Source organism: Neovison vison, chromosome 8 (assembly GCF_020171115.1).
Source record: "Neovison vison isolate M4711 chromosome 8, ASM_NN_V1, whole genome shotgun sequence".
In the NCBI taxonomy this organism is placed as follows: domain Eukaryota; kingdom Metazoa; phylum Chordata; class Mammalia; order Carnivora; family Mustelidae; genus Neogale; species Neogale vison.
This window is the reverse complement of record NC_058098.1, coordinates 15,904,961-15,919,135: the sequence shown is the minus strand read 5'-3', so window position 1 is coordinate 15,919,135 and position 14,175 is coordinate 15,904,961. Positions and strand designations below refer to the sequence as shown.

At 51.0% G+C, this 14,175-nt stretch overlaps 1 protein-coding gene across 2 annotated transcripts in view; it reads left to right on the top strand.

Annotated features, from left to right (window-relative positions):
• The window catches only part of TOX2 (TOX high mobility group box family member 2), a 101,142-nt gene that overhangs the window by 53,823 nt on the left and 33,144 nt on the right, over nucleotides 1-14,175 (top strand). For both annotated transcript variants that reach the window (XM_044263006.1, XM_044263005.1), the window contains one exon: nucleotides 1,445-1,690. In XM_044263006.1, the coding sequence (XP_044118941.1) occupies nucleotides 1,445-1,690 (246 nt within the window). The remainder of the gene's footprint in view (nucleotides 1-1,444; nucleotides 1,691-14,175) is intronic.

Genomic DNA, 14,175 nt, shown 5'->3' with positions numbered 1-14,175 from the left:
CTGGTGTGGATTATCTCTCTAATTTTCCAAGAGAGTCTACCAAGAACCAAGATTCCCAGGATCTGTGTTACAGACAAGAGCATGTATCTTCCTTTGCAGATAGTGTAAATTAGAGGAGGAGGGAGGGAACTGGATTGAGATTTCTTTCTAACTATGTGACTTTGGGCAAGTAAATCCCCCTCTCTGGGTCTTGGTTTTTCTATCTATAAAATGGGCATAAAACAACAGAACCTCCTTCATAGGGCTGTTGTAAGAATTAATTCATTAAATGTTTGTAAAGTGCTTACACCTGGCACATACTATGTGCTCACTAAATGCTAGATATTTATATTCCTTGATTGGGGAAAAAAAAAGGCTCAAGGAAATTGTTTTCCTTGATCGGGAGGGACTGAGTCTTCCTTGGGTCCCCTCTCCTGGTCATTCTTTTAATCTCAGGCACCAGCTGTGGGTCTTCCATTGAATTAGATTCAAATTCCAACAGATACTGATTCAAGAAATGCAAGGCTGTTTTAACCTTAGAAAAACCAAGTGAAGTGATATACCATGTTAACTGAATTAAAGGAGCAAAATCGCTCGAGCTTTCAGTAGATGCGGGGAAAAGGAGTCCAATAAAAGCAAAACAACAACAACAAAGCACACGCAATTGAAAGAAAAATTAACACCTTCTTGACAAACTAGCCATGTCTCATGCTGTTCCAGAACATCTGTAAGAACCTACGGTAGATATTGTACATAGTGGTAAAACATTGAGATCTTTAAGGTAAGGAAGAAAGCAAGGCTGCCTGCTCTTGCCATTTCTATTGAGCATTGTGCTGGAGCTTCCTGGTCAGTGCAGTGAGTGGGGAAAGCAAACAAACAAGGATTGGAGAGGAAGGTGTCCAGTATGGCTCCTAGGTTGTGCTTCTAGGGGTGCCTTCGTACCATTTACCAAGACGAGAAAGAGCAGGACAGGACCCGCGTGGGCTGGGTGTTCAGGGGACACAAGGGGAAGGTGTCCAACTGCTCTGGAAAACCAACAGGCAGGGAATCAGGATACTTCAGTCCATTCCCCACTCTTGGACTAACCATGGATGGGCTAGTTTCCTTTTGGACCTGGATTCTCCTGTCTCTAAAATGGGTGGGTGTGGAAGACGGACTCATGGTGGGCTGCAGTGTCCAGACCTGATGGGAAAATGAAGAAGGTGGGAACAAGAGCTGGTCCCACTCTCCAGGGGGGCAGGTTTTTTATATAGACCTTTTAGTGGTAGGGCACACCCATTTGGAGATGGGGCAGGAATCTAACCAAGTCATGGGGCCATCTTGACTGTCTCCCTTCCAGAGGAATCATCCCTTCTTTCCTTTGTCAAAAAGCTGTTACCATTTTGTTGCTATTATTGGTGCTATTAAGCATGTTCTTCAGTTGTAAGACACCGAGCCCCAACAACATGCCCTTTTGATGTTTTAGACCTACAGCAGCCAGAGCGAGAGCAACGAAGACTATGAGATCCCCCCAATAACACCTCCCAACCTCCCTGAGCCATCTCTCCTGCACCTGGGGGACCACGAAGCTGGCTACCACTCGCTGTGCCACAGCCTCACGCCCAACGGACTGCTCCCTGCCTACTCCTACCAGGCCATGGACCTCCCAGCCATCATGGTGTCCAACATGTTGGCCCAGGACAGCCACCTGCTGTCTGGCCAGCTGCCCACGGTGAGTCTGTCACACCCCTCCCCATGGTTCTGCTGGATACAGCAGGGAGGGGGGTTGAGAGGGGAGCAGAATGCCAGTGTTTTGATGAGGACCCTCTGCCTGTGTGCAGGGCATGGGCTTGGATGTTTGCATGGGATCTGCCGAATATGAGGGGAGGGCATGGAGGGTAATTTACATCTTCACACAGGTAACTTCTGGAGCTCTGTCTATAGTATCTTGGTATTACTTGTTTTACTGTTATTTGTAATAGTATAATCTCATCTTTATTTTTATTTTACGATGACTTTATTGAGATGTAACTCACACCGTACAGTTCACCCATTTAGAGGACAATGCTCTAGATTTCACACAGGATTATATGACTATCAGCTCAGTCCATTTTGGCACATTTTATAACTAACAGCCCTAGGTAACCACTAATCTACTTCCTGTCTCTAGGTATTTTCCTATTCTGGACATTTAATATAAATAGAATCATAATATTTTAAAAATATTATACCTTGTTTCTTGTTTAAGCTGCCAGGGAGAAGGGTGATTGCTGAGTTAAAGTTTCAGGATAAGTAGAAAATGAGCAGGCAGGCTAGGACAGGAAAAGAACTTCCAAGTTGGGGGAATAGCATGTACAAAGCAAGAGGCAGGAGGGCTTGTATCATTCTTGGGGACAGCATGGGGTTCATTCTCTTTGTAGGGCAGGAGAGAAGGATCTGGAGCCAGAGAGAGAGAGAGAGGGAGGTGAAAGAGGTAGCAGCACCTGAATCATAAGGGTCCTGAATCCTATGCTAAGGAGATACATGCTTTCTTAGCATAATGACTGGTCTGAACAATCAAGAGTATAGAAAACTAGTGGAACTTTTTTTTGTGTAATAAAAAAAAATCCCTTAAGAGAATTCTAGTACTTCTCCTGAATAACTATGGCCATTTTTGTTTGTATATAATATTATATAATACAACTCTTACGTTCATTCCTAAGTGACAGGAATACAACTTATTCTAGCTTAAGCAAAAAAGATGGAAGTATCCAGTGGATGAGGGGTTTCAGGTATGGCTGGATCCAGAAACCCCAGTAGCATCATGAGGGCCTTATCCCATGCCCATTTCCACACAGCAGCATAATGGCTGCTGGCAACCCACATCTTCCCTGACATCTCTGGCAAGTGACAGTTTGGATCTTCTAGGGAGGACCATGATGGAGCACAGCTGGACCAACCAGCATTATGTCCAGGAGGAAGCGATCTTCAATTTTGTCAGCTTGGGTCACAGACTCATCTGTGGCAGGGGAGGAGGGACTGCACAGCTGATTCCCTGTCGGCATCACATGGTGTTGGCTGGCTCGTGTTTATCTCTGCAGACCATGCTCAGGGGCCACAGCCACGGGTGTGGCCCCATTTTAGCCGATGCCTGGAGCCTTCAGACAGACAGTGTGTCCATTTGGACAGTGTTTTACTTACTGTTTACTCTTGTTACCACCAAATCTCCCTGCTTTAAAAAAAAAAAAAAAAAAAGCTGAGGTCCCCTATGTATTTCTGTGAGCCACATCACATTTTTTCCTTCCTTGAATCCAGGTAAGAAATAAAAAGTAGGAGGGACAGAGGGGAGAGGGAGGCAGCCAACTCAAGCTCCACATTTTATAACATTCCGGGTTGGACTAAAGTGCTCAGTGGAAACCGATACTCCATTTCTTGAGGAATACTTTTCTCTGGGGCCCAACCACAATGCAGGCCCTTGGCTTCCTCTTCTCTAAGAGACCTGAAGATTCCAGAGCCGTACCGTTTTAATTCCACTTTGTTAGAAAGATGTGCCTTAGCTGCCTGCCCAGCTCACTGTTCACAAAAGGGCACTACTCCAGAATGTCCCTGTTGGGGGCTTATGGTAGCACAAGCCAGGGAAGGGCCAGCAGACCCCTCGGGCGTGTGCCCCAGGGAAGGCTTGGAATACAAGGGCTGTGGTCCTGGGTTCCGGTCCTGCTGGCCTTTGGTGCCGATGGGCAGGAGAGACAGTGTGTGGGCTCTGGAGTCCCACGGACCTGCCTTGGGTCCTGGGTCCTCCTCTGGAGCTTCATTCCCTTGTGTTGGGATCCGAACTGTACCCGCCTCAAGACTACAGTGAAGTGTATTGGAGATAATATGTGCCAAGTCTTAGAAAAACGCCTGGAGAGAGTAAACAATCAGGGAATCTTTATTATCGGGATGATTGGTAATAAAAGTGAATTCCCACTGTAACCAAACAGGGATGTCTTTCCCATGAGTTTCATTTACCTAAAGGAACAGATTGCAGATACCTTTGTAGGGCCACCTGCTTATAATAGCTCTGATAATAACAAGGAATGTGGTGTGTATGTCAGAAATGACCTTCTGATACTCCTCCTCGGGTATGTTTTGGTTGGGCCTGGTCCAAATAAGCACTTTGCAGTCATTTTCCAGATTTCTTTAAAACTAGCTCAGGGTAGAGATGCTTCACAAATTCAGATAGCTCTCATTCTTCCATTGATCAGGTGTCAAGGGCTCACTGAGTTTTATATTCCCTTGTTCTGTAACGAAAGAGAAGCCAAACTGCTTTATCCAGGGGAGGGCGACTGGACCAAATGGGGAACTCGATAAGCACACGTCCGTCATGTCCCTCTGTCAGGCCTCTCTGGTGAAGAGACACAAGTCGCCCTTAGAGACAAGTTTTTCAAGTTTGTCCGAGCGCTAGGAGGCAGGCGTGCGTCTGTGCCTGTGTGGACGTGCATCCCGAGGGCCATGGCGGAATTGTGTGGCCCCCTGCTAGGTGTCAAGTGCAGTGCGGACGGAGGACTTCACAAACTGTTTACACGCTGCTCCCGAGAACCGAGCGAGGCGGCTATCGTTCCGTCGGAAAAGGAAAACGGAGGCTCAGAGCAGGCAGGTGATTGTATTGGCTTCCGGCAGCTCTCGAGCAAATTGTTGCCAGTGCAGTATCTTGAAATGCCAGAAACCGGTTCTTTCTGAGCTCTGGAGGCCAGAGGTTGAAATCTGAATTGCTGGGCTCACATTACGGTGTCAAGAGGGGTGAGTTTCCTCCAGAAGCTCTGGGGAGGGCCCCTCCCTTGCTGCTTCTGGCTTCTAGAGGTGGCTGGCTATCCTAGCCCATGGCCACATCCCTCTGACCTCACTTGGCCCTCTCTCTGTCCGTGCAGTCTCTTCTGCCTTTCTCATAAGGACACGTGTGATAACACTTAGGGTTAATCCAGGATATTTCGCCCATCTCAAGAACATTCATTTCATTACACCTGCGAAGACTTTCCCCCCAAACACAGGTTCCAGGAATTAGGACCTGACATTGTTAGGGGGCTGTTTTCAACCTACCGTGGTGATCCCCTGGACAGCACCTTTATGAAGAGCCTCCTAGGTCCCAGGCATGGCTCTGAGCCCTGGCTCTACGAGGCCCTCGAGGAATGCTGGTGCAGGCCAGAGTCGGGGGAAGGCTGCCCTTCTGGAAAAGCAGCAAGTGCTCTCAAAGAATCAGGGCACGCTGTGTGTGCCCAGAAGAGGCACCTTTAGGAAATGATGACCTGACGCATAGTGGGTTCTAGAAACACGGCATGAGTAAATGAGTGAGTGAATGTCACACAGTTATTAAGAAACCAAAGCAGAACTTGAACCCAGCTCTCTCTGCTACTGTGCACCTCTCCAGTTTACCAGGAGCTCGACAGATGGAACAGCTGGGCCGCAGGGCCGCAGGTGGCCCCGAAGGTGCCCCGATGGCCAGCAGGTCACAGATGCTGTTTGCACAGATTGAGATGTGTCAGGGATGTCGTCCCTGGAGAGGTGGGTGAGGCCAGGGTGTCTGACAACCATCTCATTTGTGCCAAGCCCTTTTGGCTCTGGGCCCAGAGGCCACCGATTCCTTCTGGTCTTCTGTCCCTGTCCCCTGGCAGTCGGCTTTTTTGCTTTTAAGGTATGGCTGCTGGCAGGAATCCTGTGCAGTATTGGAATTGGGCCCCTCTTACAAAATTAAATATGCTTAAAGCTTCTCCCTCGACTTCAGCGTCTTAACTGATTAAACATTCATTTCCAAGACAAAAAGAGTCAATTTAGTATGAAAGATACATTTTGCCGGTTTAATTTAAAGCACTGCACCTCCATCTGACCCCTATTTTCATAACTCAATAATTTTATCCTGTGTTGATTGTCTCATTTTGAGAGAGATATTGTATGTATAAATCAGTTTCTAAAATACCCAAAGAAACTAGAAGAGTGGAATTTATTAAGCAGCCTCTGTTAAGTCTGAAATAATTTATTTTGGAGTCGTCCTTGGGAAATGTTCGAGCTTATGGTCCCGGCATACCCAGGAGAAGAATTATCCTGGGAAGGGACGATGCTGGATGTTGCCGGACAAGTCCCGGGGAATCTGTGCCTCCTGCGAGGTCAGAGAGAGCCCCAGGAGAGGCCCAAGAAGTAGAGGCGGGCCCGACGGTGGAGAGGAGTCCTGGCAGAGCTGTCCCCACAACAGCCATCCGTTCTGGTGGTTTGGGAAGCCTGGGGTTTTCCCGAGCCCAGTGGGTCACTGGAGCTGTGTGGTGCCGTCTTGGGCCTCGGTTAGCACGGGTGCGGCAGGCAGCTGGCACTCAAGCACTCTCTGCCAGAGCTGACTATTGTTGGCTTTCTCTGAGACCTCCGACAAGTCACTTCTCTCCCGGCCTCAGTTTGCCCATCTGTGGAATGGGGATTGGGATGCCAGTTCTGGCGAACTCACAGGTGGGAGAAGGGGAATAATCGCTCTGTCAGCCGTGACACATGGGTGAGCACAAGGGTTTGAGTTTGGATAGACCCTCGGCTCCCACCTCCACCCGTGCCCCCGGCCAAGGGGGCTCAAGTCTTACCAACGTGGGTCAAATCCTGAGTGCTAGTTCGGGTTCCTGTCCCAAAGCTCTTGCTGGGAGTGGGCTAGGAGCCATGGCCCAGGGACTCTATGCCAAGGGAAATGTCTTTCCAGGCTGGTGTCCTGGGGCAGGCTTTCGGGGAGGGAGCTGGGCAGTCCTTGTTGCCACTTCAACCCCTTGCTTTAGAGGTGGTTCCCGTGAGAGAGACTGCAACGCTGGGTCAGGGCCTGGAGTGTGGGGCAGGGCTCAGGGCTTAGGAGCAGGGCCTGTGTACTGATTCTGGCAGGTCCTTGTTAAACTCCTCTAACACCTATCCCCCGGTCTTCCTCTTCTCTGATCTTCTCCAAGCCCCTCCTCCTCCTCCCTTCCCTGTCGTATCCCTCCTCCTCCTGGGAGATTTGGTCCACCTCTGTGTGATTCTCTCAAGCGGAGATGCAGGGTTTGCCCTCCTGAGTCTGGGAAAAAGGCACCAAAGCCAACCCCAAAACTTGTCTGGATGACTGAGCTACAGGGGCAATGGAGGACCGCCCGCCCCAACCCAACCTATTTGTTTTATTGTCCTTAATGCATTTAAGTTTGTTTGTTTGTTTTGGTTTATGATTGTTATCAGCTAGTCTTTGCTGTGTAATAAGCCACCTCAACACTTAGTGGCCTAAAGCAAACGATGAACACTTAACTATTTCTTAGGATTCTACGGGTCCATAGGTCTTTTGATCTGGACTGGCTTGGCTGGGTCCTGGGGTCAACTTACAGTTTGTCCAGCACTGCCTGGTTGAAGACGAGCCTGTTCACATCCTGGCAGCTGACCTGATGGTTTCTCATCCCGTGGTGGCCTTGGCCTGTTGACGTGGCACGGGTTTCCCAATAGCATCAAGGAAGGATAAGCCCCAGGATGCAACCACTTTTCCAACCCGGCCTCGCATCGCATTTGCTGATGTCCCCTTGGCCAAAGCCCGGCACATGGCCATGCTTAGATTCAAGGAGCGAAGGAATAGGCCCCACCTGTTGAAGGGAGAAATGTCAGCGCCACGTTGCAGAAGAGTGTGGATGCAGGGAGGGCAGGAATTCATGGCCATTTTCGTGATCTATTGTGAAAGCGTTTTGTTTTGCTTATGTCCTTTTGTTTTCTTGGTGTTCAGTATCACCCGTGAGTTAGAAGCATGGGCTCTGGAGTTAAGCCGACTTAAGTTCAAAACCCAGCTGCACCATGGTTACCCTCCACCCTGTGACTCACACTGAGGGGTTAATCCTCCATGAGCCTCAGTTTCCTCATCTGTAAAACGGAGGAAATGTTCCTTGCCTCGTAGGAACGTGTGAAGAGTCAGTGATCAGAGGTAGGAAAAGTGCTCAGCCCAGTGCCTGCCTCACAGTAGGCCCTCCTAATAAATACAGGCGGCTATGTTATTCATTTTGCTGATGGGCTTTGGGTGGCTTCAGCCTCATATCTCCATTTGTCCAGCCAGACCTGCTGGGAGTTGGCTTTGTTAGGGCAGAACGTGGTCAGGCTGGCTCACCGGCCAGGTCCTGGGCCCAGAGGTGTGTATCGAGAAAAGCAGGTTAGAGACCGAAGTGCAGGGCGCCGGGAGAGGGCCCCAGCTGCAGAGTGGGCTGGAGGGAAGTGTGTTACCTCCACCAGGACCTCAGTCGGGGCCCAGAGCTTGAAAGCAGCTGAGAAGTGACAGTCCCACTGCCTGCCGAGAAGGCGAGAGCCTCAAACCCCACTTCTCCGGGTTGCTTGACCAGCAGCAGGATCTCGGTAAGAGCAAGGGGTTCCCGGAGATCCTGTGGCTTGGGCTTCTCCCAGGGGGCCCTGTTTTTATCTCGTTCCTCTCTGGGGGCGGGAACGGGGGTGCGGCTTTCACAACAGGCCCCTGAGGATCCTTAAGTGGGGAAACCAGAGGCCCAAAGCCTTCTTTATATGCAGCCGAGTCCTGATGAAACTCCCGCCCCTTGTTTTTTCAGAGGCAGTAAGCGAAAGAAATATGTCTTTTTACATTTTATAAAACTCAGAAAAATGGCTTTAAACAGCTTTTGCTCTCCTGCTATAATTATTTATTTTCAAACACTCCTGCAGGGGACCGCTCCGTTTTCTTATCCTGCACTCCCTTTTCTCATAAATGAACCATCACTTCAATAAATCATTATGAAAACAGAGACTAACACCAGCTCTGAAAGGTTGAAAGATTTATGTAACACATTTATGTTTCCCATTTTCTCATTCTGGTACTCGGCTGCAAAAGCTAAGCTAATAAAAGCCACTATTAATATTTCTTGTTGCCTAGCAACCCCAGAGCGGGAGTAATAGCTTCAGCTAGAAAAATAGATGACCGATAAGGAAAAATTCAATTCTTTTATTATCTCAGGGGGAAATGGCCTTTTACTGGAACATTATGATGTACGAGTGTGAAGTTGAACACAAAAGATTTTTGTGTGTGTTTGTTTTTCTATTTTTAATGAACATTATTTTACCTCCAGTAACTCTGTTAGGGCACTTTTGTTTTCCTCTACCCTCTCCTGCACACCCCCCCACCCCCGCCCACCCCATCCCTCATGCTTAATTTAGCAGCTATAGTAGTTAAGAAGCTGTCAGCGGTTTTTAGTTTAAAAATGGTTTTTGCAAAGGTTTATAACTCGGTCATAAAAATTCACTCCCTGTTAAAACTCAGGCCAGTGATAAGCCAACACACAGGCTAGTTCTCTGTGAGCAGGCTCCCGTTTGTTGAGAGATAAGACTCGTGGTTTTCACTAAGAGAAAGGTCGGAAAAGAACAGAATGTGTTCTTTTCCGTGTCCCAGTTTTCTTTGGAACCCAGGGACGCTGTCTCTTCTGAGAACTGTTTGCTCTAAAGTTTGAGGCGCGTTCAAAGGGGAAAAGGAGGGGACGTAGGCATGTTTTGAGTACCTGCTGTGTACAGTCTTGGTCCCATTACCTCTCCCAGCAACCCGTTGGTATCCCCATGGTTCAGATGCAGAGACTGAGACTTACAGAGGCCAAGCAACCAGCCCAAGGTAGCGTGATGCCACGGGGTCTCACACCTTGGTGCTCTGTCATGCAGGGTTTCTCAACCCAGCATTACGACATCTGGGTGGGGAAGTTCTCTGCAGGGGTGGGGGAAGGGCTGGCCTGGGCATTTAGGATGTCTGGCAGTGACCATGGCTTCCACTGCTATTCTTGGCCTCTGGTGGCATGCCACCGTCCATCAAAATCACACACACACACACACACACACACACACACACACAGTCTCCAGTCAGTGCCAAATGTTCCCTGGGGGACAAAATCAGCCCTGGGTGAGGACCCCTGCCTGCTGTTTGTTCTGTTTGGAAGGTTCTTCCCTTTTGTCCACCTGCTGAACTCCTTTTCCTGTGTTAGGACCCAGTTCAGAAGTCACCTTCTCTTTGAGGCTGTCGGGATCCTCTGGGCTGGGAACGGAGTGAGACAAGCGAGGCACTTGTCTTCAATCTAAGTATTTGAGGAATCACCAAAAGCCTCAGTAATCAAGATAAACGGTATCTTACTGAGATATATTTTTTTTAATCAAAATTACCACAAAAAAACCCTCATGATGAACAGTATATGAAGAGTGCAAATGAAGGTGGGAGCAGCCTGAGTTCACGGAGGCAGGTGGCCGTCCATTCAGAGGTCCGTCTGCACTGCCAGCCTGGGACAGCCCGAAGCCTGGGTCTGTGCTCACGCACCAGCCTCTGGCAAAGGGCCTCCTTAGCGGATCACCCTCCGTGTCTGTTTATTGACCGAATGAATGGGAGGAGAGAGATTACACGTCCAACGTCCTGAGTAGAAGGGTGGAGCTGGAACTTGAACCGGAGCCTCTGACTCCGAGCTCCGTGCTCTCCGCACCCTCCAGGCTGTGCACAGGTGAATGCAGGTTGCCCCGAAGAGTGAAACCTGAGCCACAGGGGATTCGAAGATGCCCCGAGGGCTCACAGCCTGGGGGAAGGGCCGGGTCACAGCCATGACCTTCGCGTGGTGTCCACCTGCCTCGCCCCGTGGCTCTCATTTCAGCCTCACTGCCCCCTCGGCAGGCAGGAGCTGGCGGCTTTCTGATGCAGACCGTGTCCAAGAACGGAACCACGAAGGCCAGCCCCTGGGCACGCTGTGTGTGCTCACTGTGGTCGGAGAGGCCTTATCTTAGCCTTCGGAGAGCAAAGACCATGTGTGGTTTGACCCCATCTCCTCTTGGCAAACTTTTCTCCTACGTAGTGGCTGAATTATCTCTGACTGTAGTCTGCTAGCATTTATTTAACTCTGATGATGTGTTTGGCACCCGCTTAAGCCCTTGCCGTTTGTCATCTCATTTCATCTTTCACCCGAGAAGGAGGTACACTTATTGTTGCCGCGTTACAGAGGAAGAAACCAAGGCACAGAGAGGCGAATCACTTGGCTGCACAGCTGTCAGTGGTGGCGCCGAGATTCGAACGTGGGCTGACTCCCACGTATTCCAATATCTAACCTGTACAGCCTTGAAATGAGTGGGTGAATGAATAAAGGAGTGAGCGAGGGAGTGGACCAGCCAGGATTGAGACCCACGCTCGAAATTCGGCTCCGAGTCAAGCCATTCCTGTCCTCAAGGAAGCATAGCACGAAGTAGGAAGGGTTAGGGTTAGGAACAAGGAACAGGTGAATACTGGGGAGTTCAGAGGAGAGTAGTGTAGTAGCAGGAAAGGCTTCCTGGAGGAGGTGGCATTGGGGTTGGGCCCTAGAGGCCAGAGAAAAGCAGCAGAAGCCGGAAAAGAGGAAACTTCACACCTGTCCAGACTTCCTTGCTCACACCCAGTCGCCACCCCTTCCACTGGGATTGTCCGTGACGTTTGATGATCGCTCAGGTGCCCTCTGGTGGCCATCCTTGCCACCCCCCCCGCCAGGTTCCTAATCGGAGCCGTGACCCTCTGGCCGCAGCGGTGCAAGGGTCAGGCATTTAACTTCCATTCTGGGCGAGATGCCAAGCCTGGCAGACCCCCTCTCCCTCGGAGACCTGCTCGTGAGTCAGGAGGGAGAATTCAGGGAAAATCACAGCAGCATCCGTCAGCGGCAGCTTCGACATTAGCCGGCATAATGGCCCTCTCCTCCGAGTGCATATTCAGCACCATGTTTGGGAAAATGAGCTTTTAATGTACCGTCGGCGTTGCTGGGAACCCATCTCTGGCTCCGCGGAATGTCTGCAGCACATAAACTTGAGATCTATTGGAGTCATTTTCCCCCTGCTCTGGCTGGATCATAAAAAGTCAGTCTCCTGCGCGCGCTCTCTCTCATCTTGTGGCTTTGTCCATTTAGAGCCCAGAGTCTTTAGAAAAGGCAGCAAGACAGATAAAACTCATCTAAATATTAAGGCTCCGGAGGAGAGCGTCGGTGCACTGTAGAAGCCGCGCAGCCGCGAGCATCTGGACGAGAAGCGTCCGCGGGAGAGTTCAGCCCACGAGTGGGGCTGGGCTGGGCTGTGGCTGCCACTGGGCTGGGGCCTCCTAGTGCCCAGGCAATAGGGCTTCACGGGGAGCCTGCCATCCCGGGGGCCCTGTTCTGCCCTGCTGGGTGCTCTGGGGCGTTACTCACCCTCTCTGAGCCTCAAGTAGTTGGGGGCTGATGCTGTCTACCCCGCAGGGTCGTTGTTAGAGTCAGACGTGCTCATAAAATGCTGGTGCGTAGCTTTGCATGTGGTTTGGAGCAGGGTCTGAGACGGGTTTGCCAAGCGACTGGCAGACCAACTGAGTAACAAATGTTGCCCGTATCAACACTCCCCAGACTGTGCAGTGCTGCCTCTGTCGTCGTTGGCTGGTAAGCCAGCTGGGTTATCTAACCGCCTTGTCTAACCCTCCTGTCCATCTTGGAGGGAGACGGAATTATCCTCATTTTTACAGATGTGTCCCTGAGACTCAGAGGGCAAGTGGCTTGTCTGAAGACACACAGCCAGGAAGTGGCAGAGGCAGGATGAGACCATCGTTCCCTTGACCCCAAGTATTTTGTGCCCTCCGTGTTGTACAGAAGCGTCTCTTGCAGGGCGCCTGGGTGGCTCAGTGGGTTAAGTGTCTGCCTTCGGCTTAGCTCATGAACTCGGGGTCCTGAGATCGAGTCCCATATGGGGCTCCCTGCTTCTCCCTCTCCCTCTGCCCTTTCCCCTTGCTTGTACTCTCTCTCTCTCCCTCTCAAAGAAAGAAAGAAAGAAGAAAGGAAGGAAGGAAGAGAGAGAGGAAGGAAGAAAGAAGCACCTCCTGCCCCAGGCCCAGTCCTGGACCTCTGGACTGGGGGCTGGGCTCTCGCCCCTGTCAGTCCAGCCAGTGAGGGAAGGTCAGAGCTCTCACCTGAGACAGAGTAGGAGGAGGGACAAAAATGGCCCCAGTAGCCATTTCTCCAAACTCTTGGTAACAAGGCCAAAGGAGAGGAACTTGCGGGTGAGTAGTTACAGCCTGTCGTTGGGCTGGGTCTGTCCCATGGAGCTGGGGGCCTGTGATGTTGGAGCCTTGAGGCATTTCTTTCGGATAAGCCGGGGGCCAAGGGCACTTCTTTAAGGGGGCAGCTGTGTGTGAACCTTTGGCATTCAGTACATCCAGGAGTCCATCTGCCTGGGCTCAGGCAGCCTCTCTGTCTGTAATGAGTTCCCAGTAGGACCAACATCCCCTGGGCACTTGTCAGCGGTGTGGATTCTCAGGCCCCAACCTAGCCCCTCAGCCTGTGTTTAACCAACCCCCCCCAGGGGATCGTGATGCCGCCGAGCAGCCCTGGACCACATCAGCCTCAGTGGGGGACCAAGTTCTCCATCGTTTTAGGGTACGCAGGACCGTCGCTTCTCTCTCAGTTTGCCTTGAGGATTGTGGCACGCCTGTGATGGTTGCAAACCCATTCCGCCAGAGAAAGGAGAGCCCACACCTCTGCGGTGCTTCCAGACTCTGTCCAGCCTCTTACACTCCCCACCGGCTCAGGCCTTGAAGCAGACCCTTGGCATGAGGGCCATGCCCAGCCTGGATCTGAAGGCCTCCAGGCCAGATCTTAGACTGTAGAATGCCCCATCCCTGTGAGGTTCTTGGGCCCCCACAGAAGTAGAAACAAAACACAGAAGGGGCGAAGAAGGGGGAACCCAGGGCAGGGAGATCACAGGGACCTCCATGCGACCAGGAGGTCAGGCTCTGCCAGTTGCTTAATGGGGACCCTGTGTGCTGGGTACGGGGCGGTCAGTGAAACCTGTTCTTGGAGACCAGGAGACACTGGAGTGACAGCAGCCACACAAACAGACTAGAGAGCTAGACACCACCAAGCTAGACACCACCAGCACTGGCAACAGCTGGACAAGATGAATGCGGGTCTGGGTCAAAGGATGCAGCAAATCATGCCCTCCTGCTACCATCCAGGACCAAAGGGTCAGCCTGAGACAGCCACTCCCCCATCCCACAGGACTCCTCCCTTGGGAACCCCAGACCTTGGCCCCTACACCCTTGCACATAAGACCCCTCCTCCCCACTCCCTTTTACCTATTTTGTGAACTTGACATATCCTTACTTGCGGTGTCCCTGCTGAGGAGGGGCAGAATTCCAGCAACAAACTGGCAGCACCCTCCTCTGCCTATCTTCACCGTTGTGACCTCGGTCAGACTGGAATGGAGCTGTACCTTCCCATCGCCCTCCGTGTGGTAGGGGAC